The 23402-nt window shown below is 47.2% G+C and overlaps 1 protein-coding gene across 1 annotated transcript in view; it reads right to left on the bottom strand.

Moving 5' to 3' along the window:
- The window catches only part of lrrk1 (leucine-rich repeat kinase 1), a 179755-nt gene that overhangs the window by 60479 nt on the left and 95874 nt on the right, over window positions 1–23402 (bottom strand). The window contains exons 18-24 of the mRNA XM_078530495.1: window positions 20477–20597; window positions 17254–17413; window positions 16733–17009; window positions 14095–14266; window positions 11876–12045; window positions 11587–11726; window positions 8790–9039 (exon numbers count right to left, since the gene is read on the bottom strand). Of these exons, the coding sequence (XP_078386621.1) occupies window positions 8790–9039; window positions 11587–11726; window positions 11876–12045; window positions 14095–14266; window positions 16733–17009; window positions 17254–17413; window positions 20477–20597 (1290 nt within the window). The remainder of the gene's footprint in view (window positions 1–8789; window positions 9040–11586; window positions 11727–11875; window positions 12046–14094; window positions 14267–16732; window positions 17010–17253; window positions 17414–20476; window positions 20598–23402) is intronic.

The following is a 23402-nucleotide window of genomic DNA, read 5'->3' as shown; positions in this document are numbered from 1 at the left end:
ACCTCACAGAGAGGGCATGGGAGGAGGTGGCAGCCCGGGTGAGCAGCCGTGACGTGGTGCGGCGCACATGGGTCCAGTGCTGGAAGCGCTTCAGTGACCTGCTGCCCTCAGGGAGAATGAGTACCGTGTGGGCGTGGGTCAGTGTGGTAAATTGTTTTGGGCTGGCCCCCTCCCCCACCCCATGGAGCCCCAGGGTATTAGAGTCTGAGTGCCAACTGCCAATACGCCAGAGCTGGCCAAGGGGGTGAGCCCTGGCTGCTTGGGCTGAGTGCCTTGCAGCTCAAGGGCTACGACTTGAATGTGCCCTGCAAGGTGCTCCTCAGCTGGGGTTGGCCAGGCTGCAATGGCGCTGCAGGTACAGAGTGGACTCATCAATGCTCCTCTGTCCTTTCAGGAGACGACATCCTATAACAATATTGAGAGGTCATGGACTGGTGGAGGACCCCCACACCTCCTCGTCCTCTCCCGGTATGAGCAGGAGACCTTGGAGCTCGAGAGGAGCCATGGACCTCGGTTAAGCGGCCGTGGTGAGGCTGGGGTGTCAGACGAAGGTAAGAGTGCAGTGCACTGAGGTGAGAATTTCTGCTTGTGCAACCATTCTGGTGCAGTCTCTTCATTCATGGGAGCCTCAAACCTGGAGCCCCCATTGATCATTGGAAGACGAGGGCACCATGATGCAGATCTCCATTGTCTCACCAGGATGCCTGGCATGCACAGTGACAGTGTGATGGCTTTAACTAATGACATGTCCTCCTTCTCCCTTTTAGGTTCACCCTCTGGACCATGAAGGGTCACCCCAACACCAGAGGACCACCATGCTCCCCAAGCACCCGCTCTCTGAAGCAGGTACCAGCACTTGGTGGGCATTGGTTCAGTGGCTAGTATCTCAGTGCACATTGGTGCGGGCACTTCACACTCGCTTGAGGTGAAGGCGGAGGCAGAGAGTGCCCAGGGCAGCTGGCAGTTGGGGGACTGCTGGAGACCAGGCCGATGCTCAGTTTTGAAGGCTGATGATGGTCGTACATCAGGTAGCAGATGCTGGACATCCAGTGGGATGTGCAGGAGGATCTGGTGAGATCCAAGAGGGTCTGTGTGCCATGGTCTCTGTTGTGCCAGGGTCTCTGCTGTGCCATGGTCTCTGTTGTGCCAGGGTCTCTGTTGTGCCAGGGTCTCTGTTGTGCCAGGGTCTCCGCTGTGCCATGGTCTCTGCTGTGCCATGGTCTCTGCTGTGCCAGGGTCTCTGCTGTGCCGGAGTCCCCGCGGAACGTGAGCAATGCAATGACCCTCATGGCCGAGCGCAATTCCTCCCCCATTGAGAGAGAGGCGACTCCAGGAACAGAATGATAGGTTCCTGGGGTTGTGCTCAGACCTGCCAGTCCCCACACAGGCAATGGCTCCGCTGGTCAGTGTCCGTGCATGAGATGGGTGGGGCACCCAGTATTCCAGCTCGGTGTCCATCCATCAACGGTGACCTCACGTTGGCACACGAGCAGTTTGTTGACTCTGCGGGCTCCTCTCAGGGCGCTCTGGATGATGGCAACAGCTCCTCTGCCCCTCTGCCAGTGACTGTGGCATCTAATGAGGCTGCAGTGACTGGGGAGATGCCAGCCCTGACACTGGCCGCTCCCTCCCTGGCGGGGCCAACACAGGCTCCACTGGTTAGATGACAACCGGCAAGGTTATCAAGGCCAACAGGACAGCAGAGTCAGCCGGCTGTCTCCAATGCCGGTGCCAGCGAGGGGGGAGCACCAAGACGTAGCCCTCGGAGACGTAAGTTTAAAACACCTTAAGCACAAGAGGGACTGGTCCCGAGTGATCTTTTGTTCCTCCATGTTGTTTTTCTTTTTTTAATGGTGTGATTACCAACACTGGTTTTTTTTCTGTTCAAGGCTGTGAATTCCAAGATAAAATTACATTTGCTTTTGTGTTATTGGCCTGAGTATGTTTTATTTGTTCTGTAGGTGCAGGGTACCCCGGTATATAATGCTGGACGTGGGCGGCTCGAACCTTTATTGCACAGGCACTGAGTGTATCCTGGGGGCCAAGGAAAGGGGCATTTTTACGATCCACGATGAGGTGGCAGCCCTGGCATGAGGTGGTAATTCTTATTTGACAGCCAAGCTGAAGGAGCATTGGATCAGGGTGTCTCTGGTGTCCCGGCCTCCTGGAAGGTTAGAGAGGTCTGGCTCCATGACCTCAGCATCCCCCTCACCGTGCTCCTCTTCGGACTCACTACTGGATTCATCCTCTGTGGCCCGTGGAGCTGCGTCAAGATCCTCTTCCTCCAGTGGGTCCCCCCTTGCCAGTGCCAGATTGTGGAGAGTGCAGCCTGCAACCACTATCAGTGACACCCACTTTGGGGGGTATTGTAGTGACCCCCTGGATGGTCCAGGCATCGGGAGTGCATCCTGAGAAAACCTATGGTTCTCTCCATCACAGCCCTTGTGGAGGTGTGGCTCTTGTTGTATCACTGCTCTGCCTCTGTTCTGGGGTGGTGGAGAGGCATCATAAGCCACCACTTCAAGTGATAACCCTTGTCCACCAGCAGCCATCCATCTAGTTGGGCTGGAGCACTGAATAGCCTCAGCACCTGGGAAAGTCTCAGGATGTATGTGTCATGTGAGCTGCCTGGGTACCTTGCACAGACTTGTAGAATCTGCATCCTGTGATCACACACTATCTGCACGTTCATGGAGTGGAAGCCCTTCCTGTTGACGAAGGCACCGGGCTCACCTGCTGGTGCCTTGATGGCCACATGTGTACAGTCTATAGCACCCTGGATACAGGGGAAGCCAGCAATGGCCACGAAGCCTCTGGCTCACTCTGCCTGACTGGCCTCGTCCTTACGGAAATGAAGGAAAGTGAATATCCACCTGAACAGAGCTTCTGTCACCAGCTTGGCACAAGTGTGGACAGCTGATTGGGAGACTCCACACAGATCCCCCACTGAGCCCTGGAAAAGCCGGATGCATAGAAGTTGAGGGCCACTGTGACCTTCAGAGCCACTGGCTTGGGGTGTCCACCCACACAGTCGGAGCTGAGCTCAGGCCCAATCATCTGACAAATGGAGGTCACTGTCTCCCTTGAGAGACAGAGCCTCCTTCAGCAATGCACCTCGGACATATTGAGGTAGCTGCATCACCACCTGTAAACCCTGGCAGCAGGATAATGGTGTCTTCTGCAGCCCTTTCTGCCTTGGACTACCTGCTGGCTCTGCACCCCTTGTACCTCTGACTCTCCTCCCACAGGTCCCTCCCCTGGAGGCTGCACTGGGACTCCTGCCCTCCTCCACCTTCTGGCCCCCTCTTTCTCCTAAGAGGAGGTGCCTCCAGTGGGGACCACAATCCCCATTCCCAGGGTAAGGGAAGGCTCTCTGATACCTGGTAGGGTCATAGAAACATAGAAACTAGGAGCAGGAGTAGGCCATTCGGCCCTTCGAGCCTGCTCCGCCATTCATTATGATCATGGCTGATCATCCAACTCAATAGCCTGCTCCCGCTTTCTCCCCATATCCTTTGACCCCTTTCACCCCAAGAGCTATATCTAACTCCTTCTTGACAGCATACAATGTTTTGGAAACCTCAACTACTTTCTGTAGTAACAAATTCCACGGGCTCACCTCTCTCTGGGTGAAGAAATTTCTCCTCAACTCAGTCCTAAATGGTCTACCCCATATCCTCAGACTGTGACCCCTGGTTCTGGACTCCTCCACCATCGGGAACATCCTTCCTGCATCTACCCTGTCTAGTCCTGTTAGAATTTTATAGGTTTCTATGAGATCCCCCCTCATTCTTCTGAACTCCAGCAAATATAATCCTAGCCGACTCAATCTCTCCTCATATTTCAGTCCCACCATCCCAGGAATCAGTTGGGTAAACCTTTGCTGCACTCCCTCTATAGCAAGAACATCCTTCCTCAGATAAGGAGACCAAAACTGCACACAATATTCCAGGTGTGGTCTCACAAAGGCCCTGTACAATTGCAGCAAGACATCCCTGTTCCTGTACTCGAATCCTTTGGCTATGAAGGCCAACATACCATTTGCCTTCTTTACCACCTGCTGCTCCTGCATGCTTACCTTCAGCGACTGGTGTACAAGGACACCCAGGTCTCGTTGCACATTCCCCTCTCTCAATTTATAGCCATTCAGATAATAATCTGCCTTCCTGTTTTTGCTACCAAAGTGGATAACCTCACATTTATCCACATTATACTGCATCTGCCATGCATTTGTCCACTCATTCAGCTTGTCCAAATCACCCTGAAGCCTCTCTGCATCCTCCTCACAGCTCACCATCCCACCCAGCTTTGTGTCATCTGTAAATTTGGAGATATTACATTTAATTCCCTCATCTAAATCATTAATATATATTGTGAATAGCTGGGGTCCCAGCACCGATCCCTGCGGTACCCCACTAGTCACTGCCTGCCATTTGGAAAAAGACCCGTTTATTCCTACTCTTTGTTTCCTGTCTGCCAACCAGTTTTCTATCCATCTCAGCACACTACCCCCAATCCCATGCGCTTTAATTTTATACGCTAATCTCTTATGTGGGACTTTGTCGAAAGCCTTCTGAAAGTCCAAATAAACCACATCCACTGGTTCCCCCTCATCAACTCTACTAGTTACATTCTCAAAAATTTCCAGTAGATTTGTCAAGCATGATTTCCCTTTTATAAATCCATGCTGACTCTATCTGATTCTGCCACTGTTTTCCACGTGCTCAGCTATTAAGTCTTTTATAATGGACTCTAGAATTGTCCCCACTACCGACGTCAGGCTGACTGGTCTATAATTCCCTGTTTTCTCTCTGCCTCCCTTTTTAAATAGTGAGGTTACATTAGCTACCCTCCAATCTGTAGGAACTGTTCCAGAGTCTATAGACTCTCAGAAGATGACCACCAATGCATCCACTATTTCTAGGGCCACTTCCTTAAGTACTCTGGGATGTAGATTATCAGGCCCTAGGGATTTATCGGCCTCCAATCCCACCAATTTCCCCAACACCATTTCCTGACTAATACTGATTTCTTTCAGTTCCTCCCTCTCACTAAACCCTGTGTTCCCCAACATTTCTGGTATGTTATTTGTGTCCCCCTTTGCCAAAACCAAAGTATGTATTTAGGTCAGCCAATTCAGATTATTGGTCAGCCATTTCTTTGTCCCCCATTATAAATTCCCTGTTTCCGACTGTAAGGGACCTACATTTGTCTTCACCAATTTTTTTCTCTTCACATACTTACAGAAACTTTTACAGTCAGTTTTTAAGTCCCCTGCAAGCTTACTCTCATACTCTATTTTCCCCTTCTTAATTAATCCCTTGGTCCTCCTTTGCTGAATTCTAAACTGCCCCCAATCCTCAGGTCTGTTGTTTTTTTCTGGCCAATTTGTATGTCTCTTCCTTGCATCTAATACTATCTCTAATTTCCCTTGTAAGCCATGGTTGGGCCACCTTTCCTGTTTTACTTTTGCGCCAGACAGGGATAAATAATTGTTGCAGTTCACCCATGCACCCTTTGAATGTTTGCCATTGCCTATCCATCGTCATCCCTTTAAGTAAAGTTTCCCAATCCATCATAGCCAACTCGCGCCTCATACCATCGTAGTTTCCTTTATTAAGATTCAGGACCCTAGTCTCAGAATCAACTACATCACTCCCCAACTTGATGAAGAATTCAATCATATTATGGTCTCTCATCCCCAAGGGGCCTCGCACAACTAGACTGCCAATTATTCCTTTTCTCATTACACAATACCCAGTCGAGGATGGCCTGTTCTCTCGTTGGTTCCTCAGTGTATTGGTCCAGAAAAACATCCCGTATACACTCCAGGAATTCCTCCTCTATGGTATTGTTACTAATTTGATTTGCCCAATCTATATGCATATTAAAGTCACCCATAATTACAGATGTTCCTTTATTACATGTGTCTCTAATTTCCTGTTTAATGCCATTCCCAACATAACTACTACAGTTTGGGGGTCTATATACAACCCCCGCTAACGTTTTTTGCCCCTTAGTGTTTCTCAGCTCTACCCATACAGATTCCACATCGTCGGAGCTAATATCTTTCCTCACTATTGCGTTAATTTCCTCTTTAACCAGCAATGCAACTCCACTGCATTTTCCTTTTTGTCTGTCCTTCCTAAATACTGAATACCCCTGGATGTTCAGTTCCCATCCCTGGTCACCCTGCAGCCATGTCTCCGTAATCCCGACTATATCATACCTGTTTACATCTATTTGTGTGCTTAATTCATCCACTTTATTGCGAATACTCCTTGCGTTAAGACACAAAGCCTTAAGGCTTGTCTTTTTAACATTACTTTTCCCGTTCCCACTATTTTTCACTGAGGCCCTGTTTGATTCTTGCCTTTGATTTCTCTGACTATCACTTTTCTTATTCCTCTTTCTGTCTTTTGTTCTTGTCCTTGATTCCCCCTCCTCTGACTCCTTGCATAGGTTCCCATCCTCCTGCCATTTTAGTTTAAACCCTCCCCAACCACTCTAGCAAATATTCCCCCTAGGACATCAGTCCCGGTCCTGCCCAGGTGTAACCTGTCCAGTTTGTACTGGTCCCACCTCCCCCAGAACCGGTCCCAATGTCCCAGGAATCTGAAACCCTCCCCCTCACACCATCTCTTCACCACGTATTTATCCGATATATCCTGCTATTTCTACCCTGACTAGCACGTGGCACTGGTAGTAATCCTGAGATCACTACCTTTGAGGCCCACATGGTCTGAATCCTCAGGGAGCATGGAAGATGCCAATGAGTTCAGAAATGAAGCCTGGAAATGTTTAGAATGAAGCCCCGATCAGAGATGAAGCTGTCAAGTCTCAATAAGCCACCAGTAGCAAGTTATCTCCAAGATTCCTCACTACTCATATTGACAACACTGCTGACCCTTCTTATCCTGCCCATGGATGAGGTCTTGCAAATTATGCCCTGCCCGCCTGCCAGTTTTGCCTGGGCGATGAGTGAAAACTCGCCCGGGCAATGTTAAATCGCCATCAGTTGGGTTGTCAAGGGCCTTAACTAACCTGTTAATTAATGGAGAGCGTGGCTCCTAATCCTGTGCTTGCCCACTGGGCAAAATATTGCCCATCAATTTACCCACAAGCTGCTGAGGCGCCCGCCCGCTTAGTGAAAAATTCCGCTCAAAGACTCACTTGTAACTTATACAAGGCTGCTTCATGGTGTCCACACCGTATCGGTCATGGGTAGTGACAACAGAATATATCACAGTTAGAATGGGTAGAATCCATCAAAGCCGGACCATGTCAAACCAGCATTAAAACCAAACCAAACTCAGCTGCTTTTCCGATTAGAATTGCAGGATAGAGGTCAAAGTGGCAACTTTTCCTCAGATTTTCCTTTTTTTCCTGATCTACTCAGTATTCCCACTGGAGTTGTCAACTGTTGGGAGTCAGATTTATGTTCAGAATGGGTAAGACCCATCTAAGCACAAGGAGCTGTGTCTATATATAGAAGCAAACTCATGGAAATAAACAGTTTGAAATCAAAACGAGTGAGAGTTAATAACAGAGCAACCAGGGCCAGGAGGCGAGTTTGTGGAGTCAGTGACCAGAGGGTCAGGCTCCTCACCCCGGCCACACCGAGATCTCAGTGCTCCAGGCTGACAATCTCACCATGGCCTCGACTGACAGGAGTTAGAGCTGTACAGACCTCAGTGCCTGGCAGCCCCATTGACCAGAGCCCCACCCTCACCCCTCACTGCCTGACACTGACCCCCCTCCTGCCTCCCACACTGCCCAGCACTGACCCCACCTCCCCAATCCAATGCCCAGCACCAAAACCCCCACCCCGACTGGCAAAACGCCGAGTCCCCCTCTCACTGCGCAATTCCCCCCACTGCCCGGCACTGAGCACCCCCACCCTCAGTGCCCACACCCCCCCAAACCCAGCACTGAGCACCCCCACCCTCGGTGCCCACACCCCCCCAAACCCAGCACTGAGCACCCCCAGTGCCTGGCACTGCCCCCCCCCACACCTCCCCCCATACCCAGCACTGAGCACCCCCACCCTCGGTGCCCACACCCCCCACTGCCCGGCACTGAGCACCCCCACCCTCAGTGCCCACACCCCCCCAAACCCAGCACTGAGCACCCCCACCCTCGGTGCCCACACCCCCCCAAACCCAGCACTGAGCACCCCCAGTGCCTGGCACTGCCCCCCCCCACACCTCCCCCCATACCCAGCACTGAGCACCCCCACCCTCGGTGCCCACACCCCCCCACTGCCCGGCACTGAGCACCCCCACCCTCGGTGCCCACACCCCCCACTGCCCGGCACTGAGCCCCCACCCTCGGTGCCCACACCCCCCACTGCCCGGCACTGAGCATCCCCACCCTCGGTGCCCACACCCCCCCAAACCCAGCACTGAGCTGCCCCCCAGTGCCTGGCACTGCTCCCCCCCACACCCCCCCTCATACCCAGCACTGAGCACCGCCTCCACCTCACTGCTTGATCTTCCCACCATAGCCCGGCATCGACACCCAACACTGCCTCAGTGCCCGACACCCCTCAGTGCCCGGCATCAACACTCCTCAGTGCCCAGCACTGAGCTGCCCCCCAACCTCCCTCTCATCCATTCTTCTGCTGTCCCTCACTCTCCCACAAACTGTTTTTTTATTTTTTTATCAATCTTTCTTGAGGTTACAATAAGAAACAAAATGGCTTTGTCTTTTAAACAGTGAAACCCAACATCAGAACTGACATTTCGGAGTCCCATTCTACCTTTCCGAGATAAACACACGGTCCTTACCGGGTAGGGAAATCAGTCATAAAAAGTTCGGGAACCAGCTCCTCCAGTGGTACAGGGTCTGTTGGGTGGTTTGGACACTCGATGTGTGTGTGTTCGATGGCAGTTAGTAAGCAGTCCTCCATACTGAAGTAATGCATACCCTGAGCCTGGGACTGGTCTAGTGTTTCCTCTGTGGCTGTGCGGGAGCAGTGAGGACAGGGAACGTATTGTTCAACCAAGGGAGATCCATCGGCTTCAGTGGCTGTAAGAGCTGTTGGTCACACAAAGGCACGTTTCTGTCAGTTACCCAGAGACTCCTGCACAGACATTCAGAAAGAGACAAGAAAACATAGAAAAAACACTGCCAGAAAAACACTTTAAAATAGCAAAGGACCAGAATAAACTCATGGTGATTGTTTAAAATGTATTTAGATTTAAATATTGAAATCAAACATGACAACTACAGTGTAAATGTGGGCACATGATAATCCATCGCATTCTCAGAGGAACAGCAGTGTGAAAATTGGACGCTGAACCTAATGCAGAGAATCTAAGTTTGGGGGGGACAGAGGGAGAAATGTGGAGGTAGGTAGAGGGGAAGGTGGGATTGGGTGGAGAGAGGGTGGATGGAGGAAGGTCAGGAGGGTGAGGGTGGGCGGTATGGAGGAAGAGAGGGTAGTATGGTGTGAACGAGACCTAGACCTCCAATGGGGGAGGGGGACTGGAATCCGAGATGGAACCAAAGGTCTATCAAATTCCACCATGTGATAGGTGCTGAAAATTCTGACCAATCGCTGCAGCGACTGCCTGCTCCTCCATATCGGGGGTGCAGCTAAAGGGAATGTCAGATAGTTCCAGTAGTCCCAAATAAACTCCAGCTGGACCAGGACTGACAGCAGTAACATTTCAAGCCTGCAGCATCCACAAGTTGTCAAGACAAAGTCATTGGTTTCCAGTCAATGGACTGAGCAGGATTCCTGTCTCTGTAATCAAAATAAATAACGTTGGTTCTTCTAGCAAATCAGTGTGGATGGCCTAATTATTCACCTTCTGATAGCGATTTTGAGAAGGTGTAAAAATGAACAAGGGAACCAGTGTATCAATGTCCTGCCCCGAATACTACCACATTGGCCCAGATTGCAGCACCTCAGCACTGGCTTGGGGAAGGAAGTTTGGGGCCAAGAAATCTTACAATCCAATTATTTCTGTTAAATCTACACACGTTCGAAATGTGAGAGGAAAGGCTTTCATTTCTATAGCACCTGTTAAAACCTCACGATGTTCCAAAGTGCTTCTGCCTTGTAGTCACTGTTGTAATCCAGAAAGTGGGGCAGCCAATTTGTACACAACAAGCTCCCAAAGAGCAATATGTTAATGACCTGATCATCTAGTTTAGATAAGAATATAAGAAATTGTAGCAAGAGTTGGCCATTCAGCCCATCAAGCCTTTTATACCATTCAATAAGATGGAACTGCACCAGCTCCATTTTCCTACCTTACCTCCATATCCCTCACTTCCCTCAGTTCCCAAGAATCTATTGATCTTGGTCTTCATTATACCCAACAACTGAGCACCCATAAATCTCTGGGGTCGAGAATTCCAAAGATTCAAACTGTCTGAGGGAGAAATTACTCCTCACCTCAGTCCTAAATGGCTGACCCTTCATCCCGAGAGGGTCCAGACAGGGGAAGCAACCTCTCAGTGTCTGCCCTGCCCTGCCCTCTAAGGATTTTATACCTCAATGAGTCCACCTCTCATTCTTCTAAATGCCAGAGAATATCGGCCCATTCTACTTAATCTCTGCTAATAGTCCAGCCCCCTCACCCCATGAATCAATCTAGTGAACCTTTGCTGCACCCCCACCTAAGGAAGGTATCTCTTTCCTTAGACAAGGAGACCAAAGCTGTACATTATACTTCAGGTGTGGACTCAAAGCCCAGTGTAATTGCCCTTGTGCTCCAACCCCCCTGCAATAAAGTCGATCATACCATTTGTTAACTTTTTGTGATGTGTACAAGGACAACCAAATCCCTCTGAATAAAAACACTTAAAAGCTGTTCAACACTTTAAAAATTATTTGGCTTTTCTATTCTTCCTGCCTAAGTGCATTATTTCACCTCTCCCTACATTATACTCCAACTGTCACCTTCTTGTCCAGTCACTTAATGGGGATATATCCCTTTGCATCCTCTTCACAGTTTACTTTTCAACTTGGCTTTATAATGCCAGCAAACTTGGATACATTACACTTGGCTCTCTTATCTAAGTCATTAATATCGGCTGTAAATAGCTGAGACTGAAGCACTGAACCTTGTGGTACTCACTAGTTACACCCTGCACCCTTAAAAATGACCCATTTCTCCCTACTTGTTGTCTTTTGCCTTTTAACCAAACCTCAAACCATGCAAATAAATTACTCCCAGGCCTATGAGTCCTAATCTTTTGTAACAATCTACCCTGTAGTTACTTAGTGAAAATGTTGACAGGGTAAATTTTGGTCAGGACACAGGGGTAACTTCACTGCACTTCTGTGTAGAGTGCATTGCACAAGAGTACCATGGGGTCATTTAGGTTCATCTGAGAGTCAGGTGATCTGGTTTAACACCATATCGCTCAGCTGGCAGTGCAGTACTCCTTCAGTACCACACCGGAGGGTCATCCTGGATTATGTGCTCAATTCTTTGGTGTGGGACTTGAACCCACAACCTTCAGGGCCCAGAGGCAAGAGGCTTCCCCCTGAGCCATGTCACAGTGCAGTCATGGGACAGTTCCTGTGGCACAGAACCATTTACCTTGACACCCCCTTCTGGGCCTTACCTGGAAACCACTGATCGATCAGAGAATTGACATGATCAGTGATGAACGCAACGGCTGAGAAATCCCGTGTTTCAGACTGGCAATTGATTTTTATTCCTGCGCTCTTCTTCCTCTTCCAGTTCACCTCAGAGGACTCCACACTACAGGAAGGAAAGGACTTGTTGAGTTTCAAGGATTATACGCAGTCAGCGTCAGGGCTTGTTTCGATTTCCAAACACCAGAGTAAGTCTCCAGCGTTCCTGGCCTAGCAGAAGCTTCAATTGTGATGCAACTAATAAAGGGGATTTACCTTAGAAACCCACCATCGTAGTTCACCTGCAAACCTTCCTGCCAATAAATAGTTTGGTTTCTTCTAACTCGGAAGGTGCTGCAGCGATTGCGACGATGTGACCTCGTGAAGCTGTAAACCGAGGTTCGATTCACTCTGCCTCGCTTTGGATTCTTTTCATTCTCAAAGAGCTGGTCAAGAAAGCAAAGGGAAAGGTCAGTGAGAAAAGAAAGGCCTTGGCAATAACACCCATGATGGGTGAGCAAAGGTCGGAAGGGGGCAAGTGAACTTGACCCCAACTCACCGCTCACAGGCAGCAGAGGATATCGGGGCGTCCGGCTGCTGCTGAGAGATGGGGAGCGATATTAACCTTTCTAAACTGGCTTCCCACAGCGCATGTGAGAGGCAATTTCAAATTTGCTGGCAGTGAGAAAGCTGAAAGCGGAAGCAGGGCAGGAGCTGCCAGCTCCACAGTGTTCTCCTGCACTCCAGCCTTTCCCCCAGGCCTTTGGCCTTCTCCAGTCACAGTTGCAAAAACAAGGAAATGATGTTAAACCCGTATAAAAGTTAAACACTGATTCACCCTCCACTGGACTATTGTGTCCAATTCTGGGCATTTCACTTTAGGAAGGATGTGAAGGTTTTAAAGAGGATGAGAAAATATTGACAAGAATGATCCTGGGGTCCGGGACTTCAGTAACATGGATAGACTGGAGAAGCTGGGACTGTTTTCTTGGGAGTAGAGAAAGTTGAGGAGAGGTATCAAAAGCGTGCAGAGAGAACCCGTTCCCACTGGCAGAAGGTTCGAGAACCAGAGGGCGCCGATTTAAAGTGAATGGCAAAAATGCCAAGGCGACATTAGGAAAATGAATGGTTAGGATCTGGAATGCACAGCCTGAGAGTGTGGCAGGAAGAGATTAAACCATGGAGTTCAAAAAGGAATTGGACAAACAGCTGAAGAGAAAAGAATTGCAAAGCCGCAGGGAAAGGGTGGGTGGAGTGGGACTAGCAGAGTTGCTTTTGCAGGGAGCCTGCACCAACTCGATGGACCAAATGGCCTCCTCCTGAGCCTATGATTCACCTCCCACCACCCCAGAGATACCAGGGCCAAAGTTTCAGGTTGATGACCTGTCATTGCTTCTGGGTGATGCTGACGATGAACAGCTTTTAAGTTTTAAAATGCCAGCTATGCTTCTCCCTGACCTGAGCTGCCTGAGCTGCTGAGTTTTCTGCATTTTCTATTTTTATTTTACAATTCTAGCGTCAACAGTATCTTTCTACTTTTAAAGAAAAAAGTCACAACCTATTTCAGAGGAAAAGATTCAACTTTCCATATCATTTGTGATTTAATACCTAGATTTTAACTTTAGTTGGTAATCATCATGACTAAGAACATATTTTTCAACTTTGCCTTTGGCGGAGGGAAATCCCTCCTGTTTTCTAAACGACAGGCAGCGTTGGCAGATCTGTAGGGATTTCTTGGCTCAATCATCAGTGACATAAATATTTCCATGGCAGAGAGTTTATCCATCCAATTATATAGGACACAGATGATTACAGCCAGCTAGAAATGACCTCTCCCTTCTCTTCTTCCTTCCTCCCACTCCTACCTCTTGCCCCAACCTCTCTCCACACGCCCCTCCCTACATCTTCCTCTCTCCCTCACTCACCCCATCCCCACCCGTTCCTTATCTTCACAGCAGGGGGAAAAGTGAGTGCAGAAGGAGGGGAGGAGAGATGAACGAGGGTGGGGAGAGATGAAAGAGGGCGGGGAGAGATGAAAGAGGGCGGGGAGAGATGAAAGAGGGCGGGGAGAGGTGAAAGAAAGGGGAGAGGGAGATGGAAGAGGGGGTTGGAGGAAAGGAGGTGGGGAGAGGGAAGAAATGAGGAGGGTAGAGAAGCCCAGAGGGGAGGGCATTTTGTAGAATGAAGCAGAGGATCTGGGCAGCTTTCAAGCCCTCTCTTTATATATTAAACATGGCAGAGGTTGCAGTGATGGTAAACAGATTCTAACAGCCTTCCCAGTAAGACCTAATCCAGTGTTTAACAGTCAGTTAAAGTGGCAAGTTTCAACACTTGGCAGGACAATTTTTTCACCTAAATAAATGAGGGGAATCCTGTGGAAGAGAACTTCACTGAAGTTTCTGCACAAAATCCAATTGCCTATTGGCAGAAAGTGAGACCAGCAATCAGCCCTGGAAAATCCGTCTGTACAAGTGAGTTGCCAATGTGTGTCATACCTGGGCATCCATCTCTGCCAGGCTAATCAAAATGCGGGCAATAAACCGCTGCCAGAAGCCAACGGGCACAAAGTTCATTTTGAAAAGTCTCTGGATGGTGTTGGTGCTCTTGCCCCTCAGATTGCCAAAATCAAATCCTGGCTTTGGTGGCAACAGGTGTGGGAGGAGGTAACTGGTAAGAAAAGTACAACAAATCCATCAGCAAAAATCATTTTCCCTTCAATCACATTCATCACATTCTCCATCTTGTAAAAATGACTGATCCAAATTCAATCCCCTTTCCTTTGGGATAGTTACAAAAAGAGATGACAATTTGCATTTACATCATACTGGTCCTGTCAGATAACCTTACAAAGGGCAAGTGGGCATTGACCAGGATAGTGCAGTCAAAGGGGTTGTTCAGAACTGTCAAAGACAGTAAGGAGGAAGCGCTTAGATATGTAGTAGTTACATTACTGCACCAACAATCCACAGAATGTGAGTCCAGGCTTCATAACAGCAATTTGAAAATTTAAAGTAAAAACAGAAAATGCTGGAAAAGCTCAGCAGGTCTGGCAGCGTCTGCGGAGAGGGAAATCGAGTTAAAGTTTCGAGTCCGTATGACTCTCCTTCACAGCTGAGTTTTTCCAGGACTTTGTTTTTATTTCAGATTTCCAGCATCCACAGTATTTTGCTTTTATTATTCTCTGCTCAACGTTATGAGAGTAGTCCGCTCAAAAATTCCAAATTTTAATGCAGATTGACTAGCGGGAAACAAAAAACAATCTCCATTTACGCAGCAATTTTAACAGAGCAAAATGTCTCAAAGCATTTCACAGGAACAAGATCAGACAGGACTGGTACTGGGCCAAAGGGGGAGATATTAGAAGGGGTGACCTAAAGCTTGGTCAAGGAGGTAGGTATTAATAGCAACTTGTATTTATATAGCACCTTTAACAGAATAAAAGGCTCCTACGTGCTTTACAGGAGCATTAATAAAGAAAGTATGACACTGAGCACCATAAGCAGGTATTAGGGCAAATGACCAACAGCTTGGTCAATGAGATAGGTTTTAAAGGGGTATCTTAAAGAGAAGTTTAGGGAGGGAATTCTAGAGCTTGGGGTCTAGGCAACCGAAAGCACGGCCAATGGTGAAGCAACTAAAATTATAGATGCTCAAAAGGCTAGAATTAGATGAGTGCAGATATCTCAGAGGGATGTGGGTTGGAGGAGATTACAGAGATAGGGAGGGGAGAGGGGAACCACAGGGCAATTTGACAACAAGGATGAGAATTTTGAAACCAAGATGTTGCTTAACTGTAGGTCAGTGAGCACAGGGCGATAGGTGAATGACACTTGGAGCCAAGACAAGGGCAGCAGAGTTTTGGATGACCCCAAGCTTACAGAGAGTAGAATGTACAAGAGCAGCCAGGAGTGTGTTGGAATAGGAGAGTCTAGAGGGAACAAAGGGATGATTGAGTGTTTCATCAGCAAGTAAGCTGAGACCTGCACATTGTTGGTCAATGTTACGGAGGGTGGAAATAGGCAGTCTTGGGGGTGGCATGAATATGAGGTCAGAAGCTCACCTCTGGGTCAAATCTGTCACCAAGGCTGTGAACAGACTGGTTTAGTCTCAGACTGTTGCCAGGGAGAGGGATGGAGTCGGTAACTAGGGAATGAAGTTTGGAGCGGGGACCAAAAGCAACGGCTTCAGTCTTAATTGGAGGAAATTCCTGCCCCTCCAATACTGGATGTTAGATAAACAGTCTAATAATTTAGCAACAGTGGAGGAGTCGAGGGAAGTGGTGGTGAGGTAGAGCTGGGTGATGTCAGCGTACATGTGAAAACTAACACTGTGCCTTTGGATGATATCGCCAAGGGACAGCATGAAGATGAGAAATAGGAGGGAGGCAAGTTTAGATCCTTGAGGTAATGATGCGGGAGCAGGATAGAGAAGCTTTCACAAGTAATAGTCTGAATACGATTAGACAGGTAAGAATGGAATCGGGTAAGTGCAGCTCCATCCACTGGGGCAACAGTGGAGAGAGATTGGAGGAGGGGAGGATGGTGTGATCAACAGTGGAGAGAGATTGGAGGAGGGGAGGATGGTGTGATCAACAGTGGAGAGAGATTGGAGGAGGGGAGGATGGTGTGATCAACAGTGGAGAGAGATTGGAGGAGGGGAGGATGGTGTGATCAACAGTGGAGAGAGATTGGAGGAGGGTAGGATGGTGTGATCAACAGTGGAGAGAGATTAGAGGAGGGGAGGATGGTGTGATCAACAGTGGAGAGAGATTAGAGGAGGGGAGGATGGTGTGATCAACACTGCCAAAGGCTGTGCACAGGTCAAAAAGGATAAAGAGGGAAAATTTATCTTGTCACATAGGATGTCATTTGTTACTTGGATAAGAGTTGCTAAGAAGTATTTTAAAGGAGGAGACAGAGATAGAGAGGCAGAGGGATTTAAGAAGGGAATTCCTCAGCTTAGGGCCTTGGCAGCTGAAGTCAGTGGAACGAGTAAAACCAGGGATGCCAGAATTGCAGGAATGTAGAGATCTCATGGGATTGTGGGGCTGGAGATGACAGAAATAGAGAGGGATAAGGTCATGAGGGAATTTGAACACAAGGATGAGCATTTTAAAATCAGAAAACAACTTACCTGTTGTTGGTGATTGGAAGTGCAATCTCAAACTTGGCTAAAAATTGGAAATATTGCTCCTCAGTCTGCTCGGTGAAGCCAGTTCCAACCAGCAGTGCCCTCAGCTCCGTCACCTGTATTATGCCATTGTTGGCACGAAAGCGGGAGGCTTTGAGATTGATAATTCTCTCCAAGCATTCCGATAACCACACTGGATGCAGGAAGTAGAGGTTTCTCAGGCCATGACTGGTGTCTGGGAAATGCAGCAGTGCTCCTGTCTCAATAAGGAAGGCAAGAGCTGCCAAACAAACAGAGAAACAACACAGCAGCACGTTAGCTCAATTAATGTGCTGGCCCATTATCATCTTATTATGCACAACACCGATTTCCAATCAGAAGCCAACTGGTTCAGTTTGGGCTTTAACGGTTTGTATTTGGCAAATATTGGAAAAGGTATTGATCTAACAATACAACAGGATGTGTAGGGAAATGTACAAATAAGCAAATGTTGCATTTTTACTCAAAATAGCAACATGAGTTACCGGTCTGTATATCTTCAATGTCCTTGATATCATTATCGGGAATCTGCTGCACAATCTCCTCCAGTTGCTGGTCAGTTAAGTATTGGACCTCGTTACTATTGCTTCTCCTCTGTTGCTCTTTCATAACAGCATTTAACAGATTGAAATAGCTTTTTGGTATCTGTAAGGAAGGTCCATATTACCAGTTAAAACAAAAGAAAAATTTGCATTTCTATGCACCTTTCATGACCTCAGGACATCTTAAAAGTACAGACAATGAAGTACTTTTGAAGTGTTGCAATGTCAGGAACATGGCAGCCATTTTGCACATAGCAAGATCCCACAAACAGTTATGTGATAATGGCCAAATTTTCTGCTTGTGATGTTGAATGAGCGAGAAATGTTACCCAGGACAACATTACCTGGTTTTCTTTGAACTTGGACCCTTTTACATCTGCCTGTGAAGTTAGATGGGGCCTCAGTTTAACATCTCACCCAAACTGTGCAACACTCCCTCAGCAGTGAAATGTCAGCCCAGACTTTGTGCTTAAATCTCTGGATTGAGACCTAAACCCACAATCTTCTAACTCAGGTGTGAGAGTGATATCCACTAAATAGCTATAAATATGCAAAAAATACATTTGTAATCATTCAGTAACCATGTTAATGTCACGCTAATGAGCTCCAAGAGTGGGGAAAGTGTCTGGAATTTGCAGTCCCTTTCACTCTCCACCTCTCTCTCAGTGATTCTTTCCCTGCTCCATGTTCCGGTCATTTTCCTTTCCCTGATCAGTAATTTTTCAGTTTTCTTTCAGCTCAGCTTCCCTCTGGGCTTTTTAAATTTAGGTTGTCCCTTTTTGGTTTTGTATTTCATGTTTTCTTACTTGTTTCAATCCACCGTCAATGTTCTGTTGAATTTTAAACGGCTTCCTGCTTAGCAGCGCTGGCATGGGTAAATTGTGTGTATTTATGTGCAGGACTAACTTGATGAGTGAGATCCCGAATTGTCCTTGAGAAGGGTGGTGGTGAGTCACTGCCCTGAGCAGCTGTGGTTGACACAGGGAGTGTCCCAGCCCCACAGATCAATAAAGCTCCAACTTCACTCCCTGGTCGGCAGCACCTTTACTGATCCGAAGCAGACTGCAGATTGTGGGGACACAAAGATCACCTCCAGGAGCAAAAAGGAGAAAAGTAAACTTGGCCAGAGTTCCAGCTGCTGACAACATGGAAAATGTGTGGAGGTGGAGGATGAAGGTGGGTTCAGGCTGACTTGTGATGTTCCAATAGGTGAGCAGTTTGTGAATAGCCCATGGCACTCATTGTCTGGAGTCTCACAACAAGAATAATCAATTGATCAAAGTGTCAGACTAACCAGGACCATTACTGTATCAGCTATTCAATCCCAATCCCTCGCCCGTTTCCCATAGTCCGGTAAGTGTCTCCTGATCCTTTCTATAGAAACATAAAAAGCACAGGAGGCCACTTGGCCCATCACGTCCACACCAGCTCAAAAACAAGTTATCCAGTCTAATCCCAGCCTCCAGCTGTAGCTCCATAGCCCTGTATGACACTGCACGTGGGGTCATACTCGAGTGTTGTGAAGTGATGAGGGTTTCTGCGTCTGCCAAGCTTTCAGGATCTCTCCCTCTAGGTGAAAAAAGGTTCTCCTCAACTTGCCTTTAATCCTTTATGCCCCTGATTATTTCCCACTCTGCTAACAGGAACTGGGCCTTCCTTTCCACTCTATCCCAGCTCCTCATAAAAAATTACACCTCAACTAAATCTCCCTTCAGCCTCCTCTGTTCACTCAGCTCCCAGCTTATTCAATCCTTCCTCATAGATAATATTCGGCATTCCAGGCAATATGCTCGCAAATATCCACCGTACCTTCTATAAGGTGGTAACAACCTTCCTGTAATGTAGTAGCCAGACTGTAGGCTGTGTTCTAGCTGTGGGCTAACTGGTGTTTTATACAATATTAGCATAATCTCATTTTCCCTTCATCACCTGTGTGACTCGTTTGCAAATCACTTTAAATCTGTGTCCTCTTGTTGCCAAACTGCCTTGCTACAGGAAACAGTTTCTCCCTATCTACTCCATCAAAACCCTTCATAATTTGAACACTTAAATCTCCCCTTAACTCACTCTGCTCTAAGGAGAACAATCCCAGTTTTTCCAGTTGCTCTACATAACTGAAACCTCACATCCCTGGTCCCATTTTGGTAAGTCCTGGCTGCACCCTCTCCGAGTGTCCATCCGTCTGTCTTTAGGATGGCTGGAGAAATGCACGTGTGTTATTACAGCGCCGAGTTCATGCAACGAGTCACGCAGATATTGGGCAGCAGGGGTAAACTCCTGATCATAAAGGGACAGAGTGCCCATTTCCTGGAGAAATCAGCAATGCAGAAGCCGGGGAAAATTCAGTGTAGACTCGGTAATATCTCAAAGGTTAAACAGTTATTTGTTATTGTTTTCAAGATTAAAAAAAAAATCTGAGCTAAGATTGCACTGTAACGACATCCTGCACTTTCACAAGCTGCAGAATATTTCACAACTTCCTCCAAACAAAGAGCAAATGATTAAAAGATTATTACTTATGTCAGGAGTTTATTTCTGAGCAAATGAGGAACAGCCAGTTCTGAAGACATTGCCAGGAGATGTGGACTGGGCTGCAGTAAATCCTACATCCCCACAGTGATGCTTCACCAATCCAGCCTCTCTCCCTGGAACATAACTTCATTGCAATCAGAGCAAATTGGGAACATGGCATTTGTTCAAACTGCACCCATGATGTAGCAATTCTCCTGATTCTAGAAAAGATCGACTCAAAACAAATCAGCTCCAAACTTTGCTGTGCAGAAGTAGCAAAACGCTCCAATTCTTGCTGGTCATTTCAATGTAAGATGGGACAACCAGCTGGTGATTCCTCGTTATTGCTCAGAAATGAACGTATCCAGAGCTTGGGGCATTCGTTCTTTTTGGGTGAGCACTGGACACCGGTGAAGTGGATGTAAACATAGGTACTTCTATCCATCAAAAGCCCCATCAAATGGGTCAGGATTTTATTAGCTGCACGTTGACTAATATGCAAAACGACATGGGAGAGATTGTGGGCAGAAAATAGGAACATTTATCAAGACACTGAACACAGATTTTAAAACTAGGAGATGGTCCTGTAGTGGGAATATTCAGAATAAAACAGCTAGTCTACTTTCTACTTCACTGTAAGCAGGAGAGCACCCACCAATCTCCCAACCAGTTTCTGTGAAGCTGTTAGATTCCCCGTATCCTTCATGCTACAAGCAACTTGAAAGATCAGTTTACGAAGCCCTTCTAGTCCATCAAGTGTCTTGCAGGATATCTCACTGTAAGGAAGAGATACAACAGAGGTTATCACACTGTAAGGGAGAGATTAAATAGAGGCTATCTCACTGTATGGGAGAGGAGGAGTGGAGGATATCTCACTGTATGGGAGAGACGGGGTGGAGGATATCTCACTGTATGGGAGAGACGGAGTGGTCTATGTCTCACTGTATGGGAGAGAAGGAGTGGAGGATATCTCACTGTAAGGGAGAGACGGAGTGCAGGATATCTCACTGTAAGCGAGAGACGGAGTGGAGGATATCTCACTGTAAGGGAGAGAAGGAGTGCAGGATATCTCACTGTAAGGGAGAGACGGAGTGCAGGATATCTCACTGTAAGCGAGAGACGGAGTGGAGGATATCTCACTGTAAGGGAGAGATGGAGTGGAGGATATCTCACTGTAAGGGAGAGACGGAGTGCAGGATATCTCACTGTAAGGGAGAGACAGAGCGCAGGATATCTCACTGTAAGGGAGAGACGGAGTGGAGGATATCTCACTGTAAGGGAGAGACGGAGTGCAGGATATCTCACTGTATGGGAGAGACGGAGTGGAGGATATCTCACTGTAAGGGAGAGACAGAGCGCAGGATATCTCACTGTAAGGGAGAGACGGAGTGGAGGATATCTCACTGTATGGGAGAGACGGAGTGGAGGATATCTCACTGTAAGGGAGAGACGGAGTGGAGGATATCTCACTGTAAGGGAGAGACGGAGTGCAGGATATCTCACTGTATGGGAGAGATGGAGTGGAGGATATCTCACTGTAAGGGAGAGATGGAGTGGTCTATGTCTCATTGTAAGGGAGAGATGGAGTGGAGGATATCTCACTGTATGGGAGAGGAGTGGTCTATGTCTCATTGTAAGGGAGAGATGGAGTGGTCTATGTCTCATTGAAAGGGAGAGACGGAGTGGAGGATATCTCACTGTAAGCGAGAGACAGAGTGGAGGATATCTCATTGTAAGCGAGAGATGGAGTGGAGGATATCTCACTGTAAGGGAGAGATGGAGTGGTCTATGTCTCACTGTAAGGGAGAGATGGAGTGGTCTATGTCTCATTGTAAGGGAGAGAAGGAGTGGTCTATGTCCCACTGTAAGGGAGAGACGGAGTGGAAGATATCTCACTGTAAGCGAGAGACGGAGTGGAGGATATCACTGTAAGGGAGAGATGGAGTGGAGGATATCTCACTGTAAGGGAGAGATGGAGTGGTCTATGTCTCACTGTAAGGGAGGGATGCAACAGAGGCAGTTTAATACATGACCTGATGAGTTTGTACTTTTTACCTTATTCTCCAGCTCTTTTTGTTCTATTTATTAAGCACAAGTAATCAAACTAAAGCCACCGGGGACTGGGTATTCAACATGGTCTAATCGGGATTGCTACTCCACTGTGTAGGTCTTCATGCATTCATTTCCTCATCTTTCACCTTGCTATCTCATTGTACATTCAACCAGGTGAGTACAGTCTAGCTCACTGTTCTGGCACAGCTGATGGTAAATGCTGAGCTCTTCAAATCCCAAAGAGAAACTTAAAACAACTGCCACAACTTGTTTTGAAATTTGTATAAATTTTGAGATGCGTGCCTTGAATAGTAATAAGACTACCAAATCTTATAGGTTTTTACAACAATGGATTAAACATTTATTAACAAGAAAAAATATCTTTAAGCACATACATACGTCTACAAATTATTACTATAATAACTTCTAAATCCCCACTTAACCTGACTCCCAGTTACACTTTCATTAAGGCAACAGTAAGACACATAGATTTTAAAAGACCCAGGCAAAGAAACATGATACCCTGAACCAGTCAAATTCAAAGTGAGCGTTCGTAACTTTAGTTCTTTGAAAGCAGCAGCTTGAGGCAGAGATGCTGAAGGTTTTTCACACTTGTTAGATCTTAAAATGCCTACCCTTATACACAGCCTTCACTCCTTTATACATATTTCCCCCTTTGAATGCAAATTCCCATTGGTTCACTATGTCTTTGGACTTTACCTTTCTGATAATAAAAATCTCTCATAGTACTAAGTTTTGCCAGCAATCTTTGGGAAAAATGAACACACTGTTTCAGAACTTCGCCTGGCCCGGTGACACATTTCACTCACTCCTTTGAAAACAACCTAGTCTGGTTTATTGAAAAATGCAAATGTTTCCTTGACACCTGTTTACCTACTTAACATTTCAAACCTAGCTCATCTCCACCATGTCAAAGCCTTCAGACCAGCTGCCTTTAATCCAATTAAGTCTCACATACTCACACATATATAGACACGGGTACTGCTATTTTACAATAAATTCCAATAACATTATGAGAATGATTACACCTTCCTGACACTCACTTGATCCCAAGTTGGACATTAATGCGACTTACTATTGTTCTGTTACAAATTTGAGTGTGCCAGAGACACCATTGTGGTATCAGTGTCTTAAGGAGAGCTTTGCTCCATATCTATTTGAGCACTGTGTGCCGTACACTGACAAAACCCCCTACAGTCTGAACCCATCACACCTTTCTTCAATCCCTCCAAAGATGGGCTGAGTTAATACTGGTTGAGATAAGGCAAGGATTGGCTTGAAGTGTAAAGCTCACAGTAAGGTCAGTTCAGAGATTAATAGTCACCATCAGACTTGCTAACCGTATATAATTGTGTAAAAGTCGAATTTCTGAGAAGTTATGGGGTCGACCTTTACACAGGTGATGTTTTCAAGGGACTTACTTTTAACTCCCAAAGTCTGCGGCTCACACAGCCAGCAGAGAACCACACTGGGTTTCCCGCCTCTAGGTTCAGACACTTGCAGTTCGC

This window comes from Cetorhinus maximus, chromosome 26, assembly GCF_964194155.1.
Source record: "Cetorhinus maximus chromosome 26, sCetMax3.hap1.1, whole genome shotgun sequence".
NCBI lineage: Eukaryota > Metazoa > Chordata > Chondrichthyes > Lamniformes > Cetorhinidae > Cetorhinus > Cetorhinus maximus.
The sequence above is the reverse complement of the archived record's forward strand: the minus strand, read 5'-3'. Positions and strand labels throughout refer to the sequence as shown.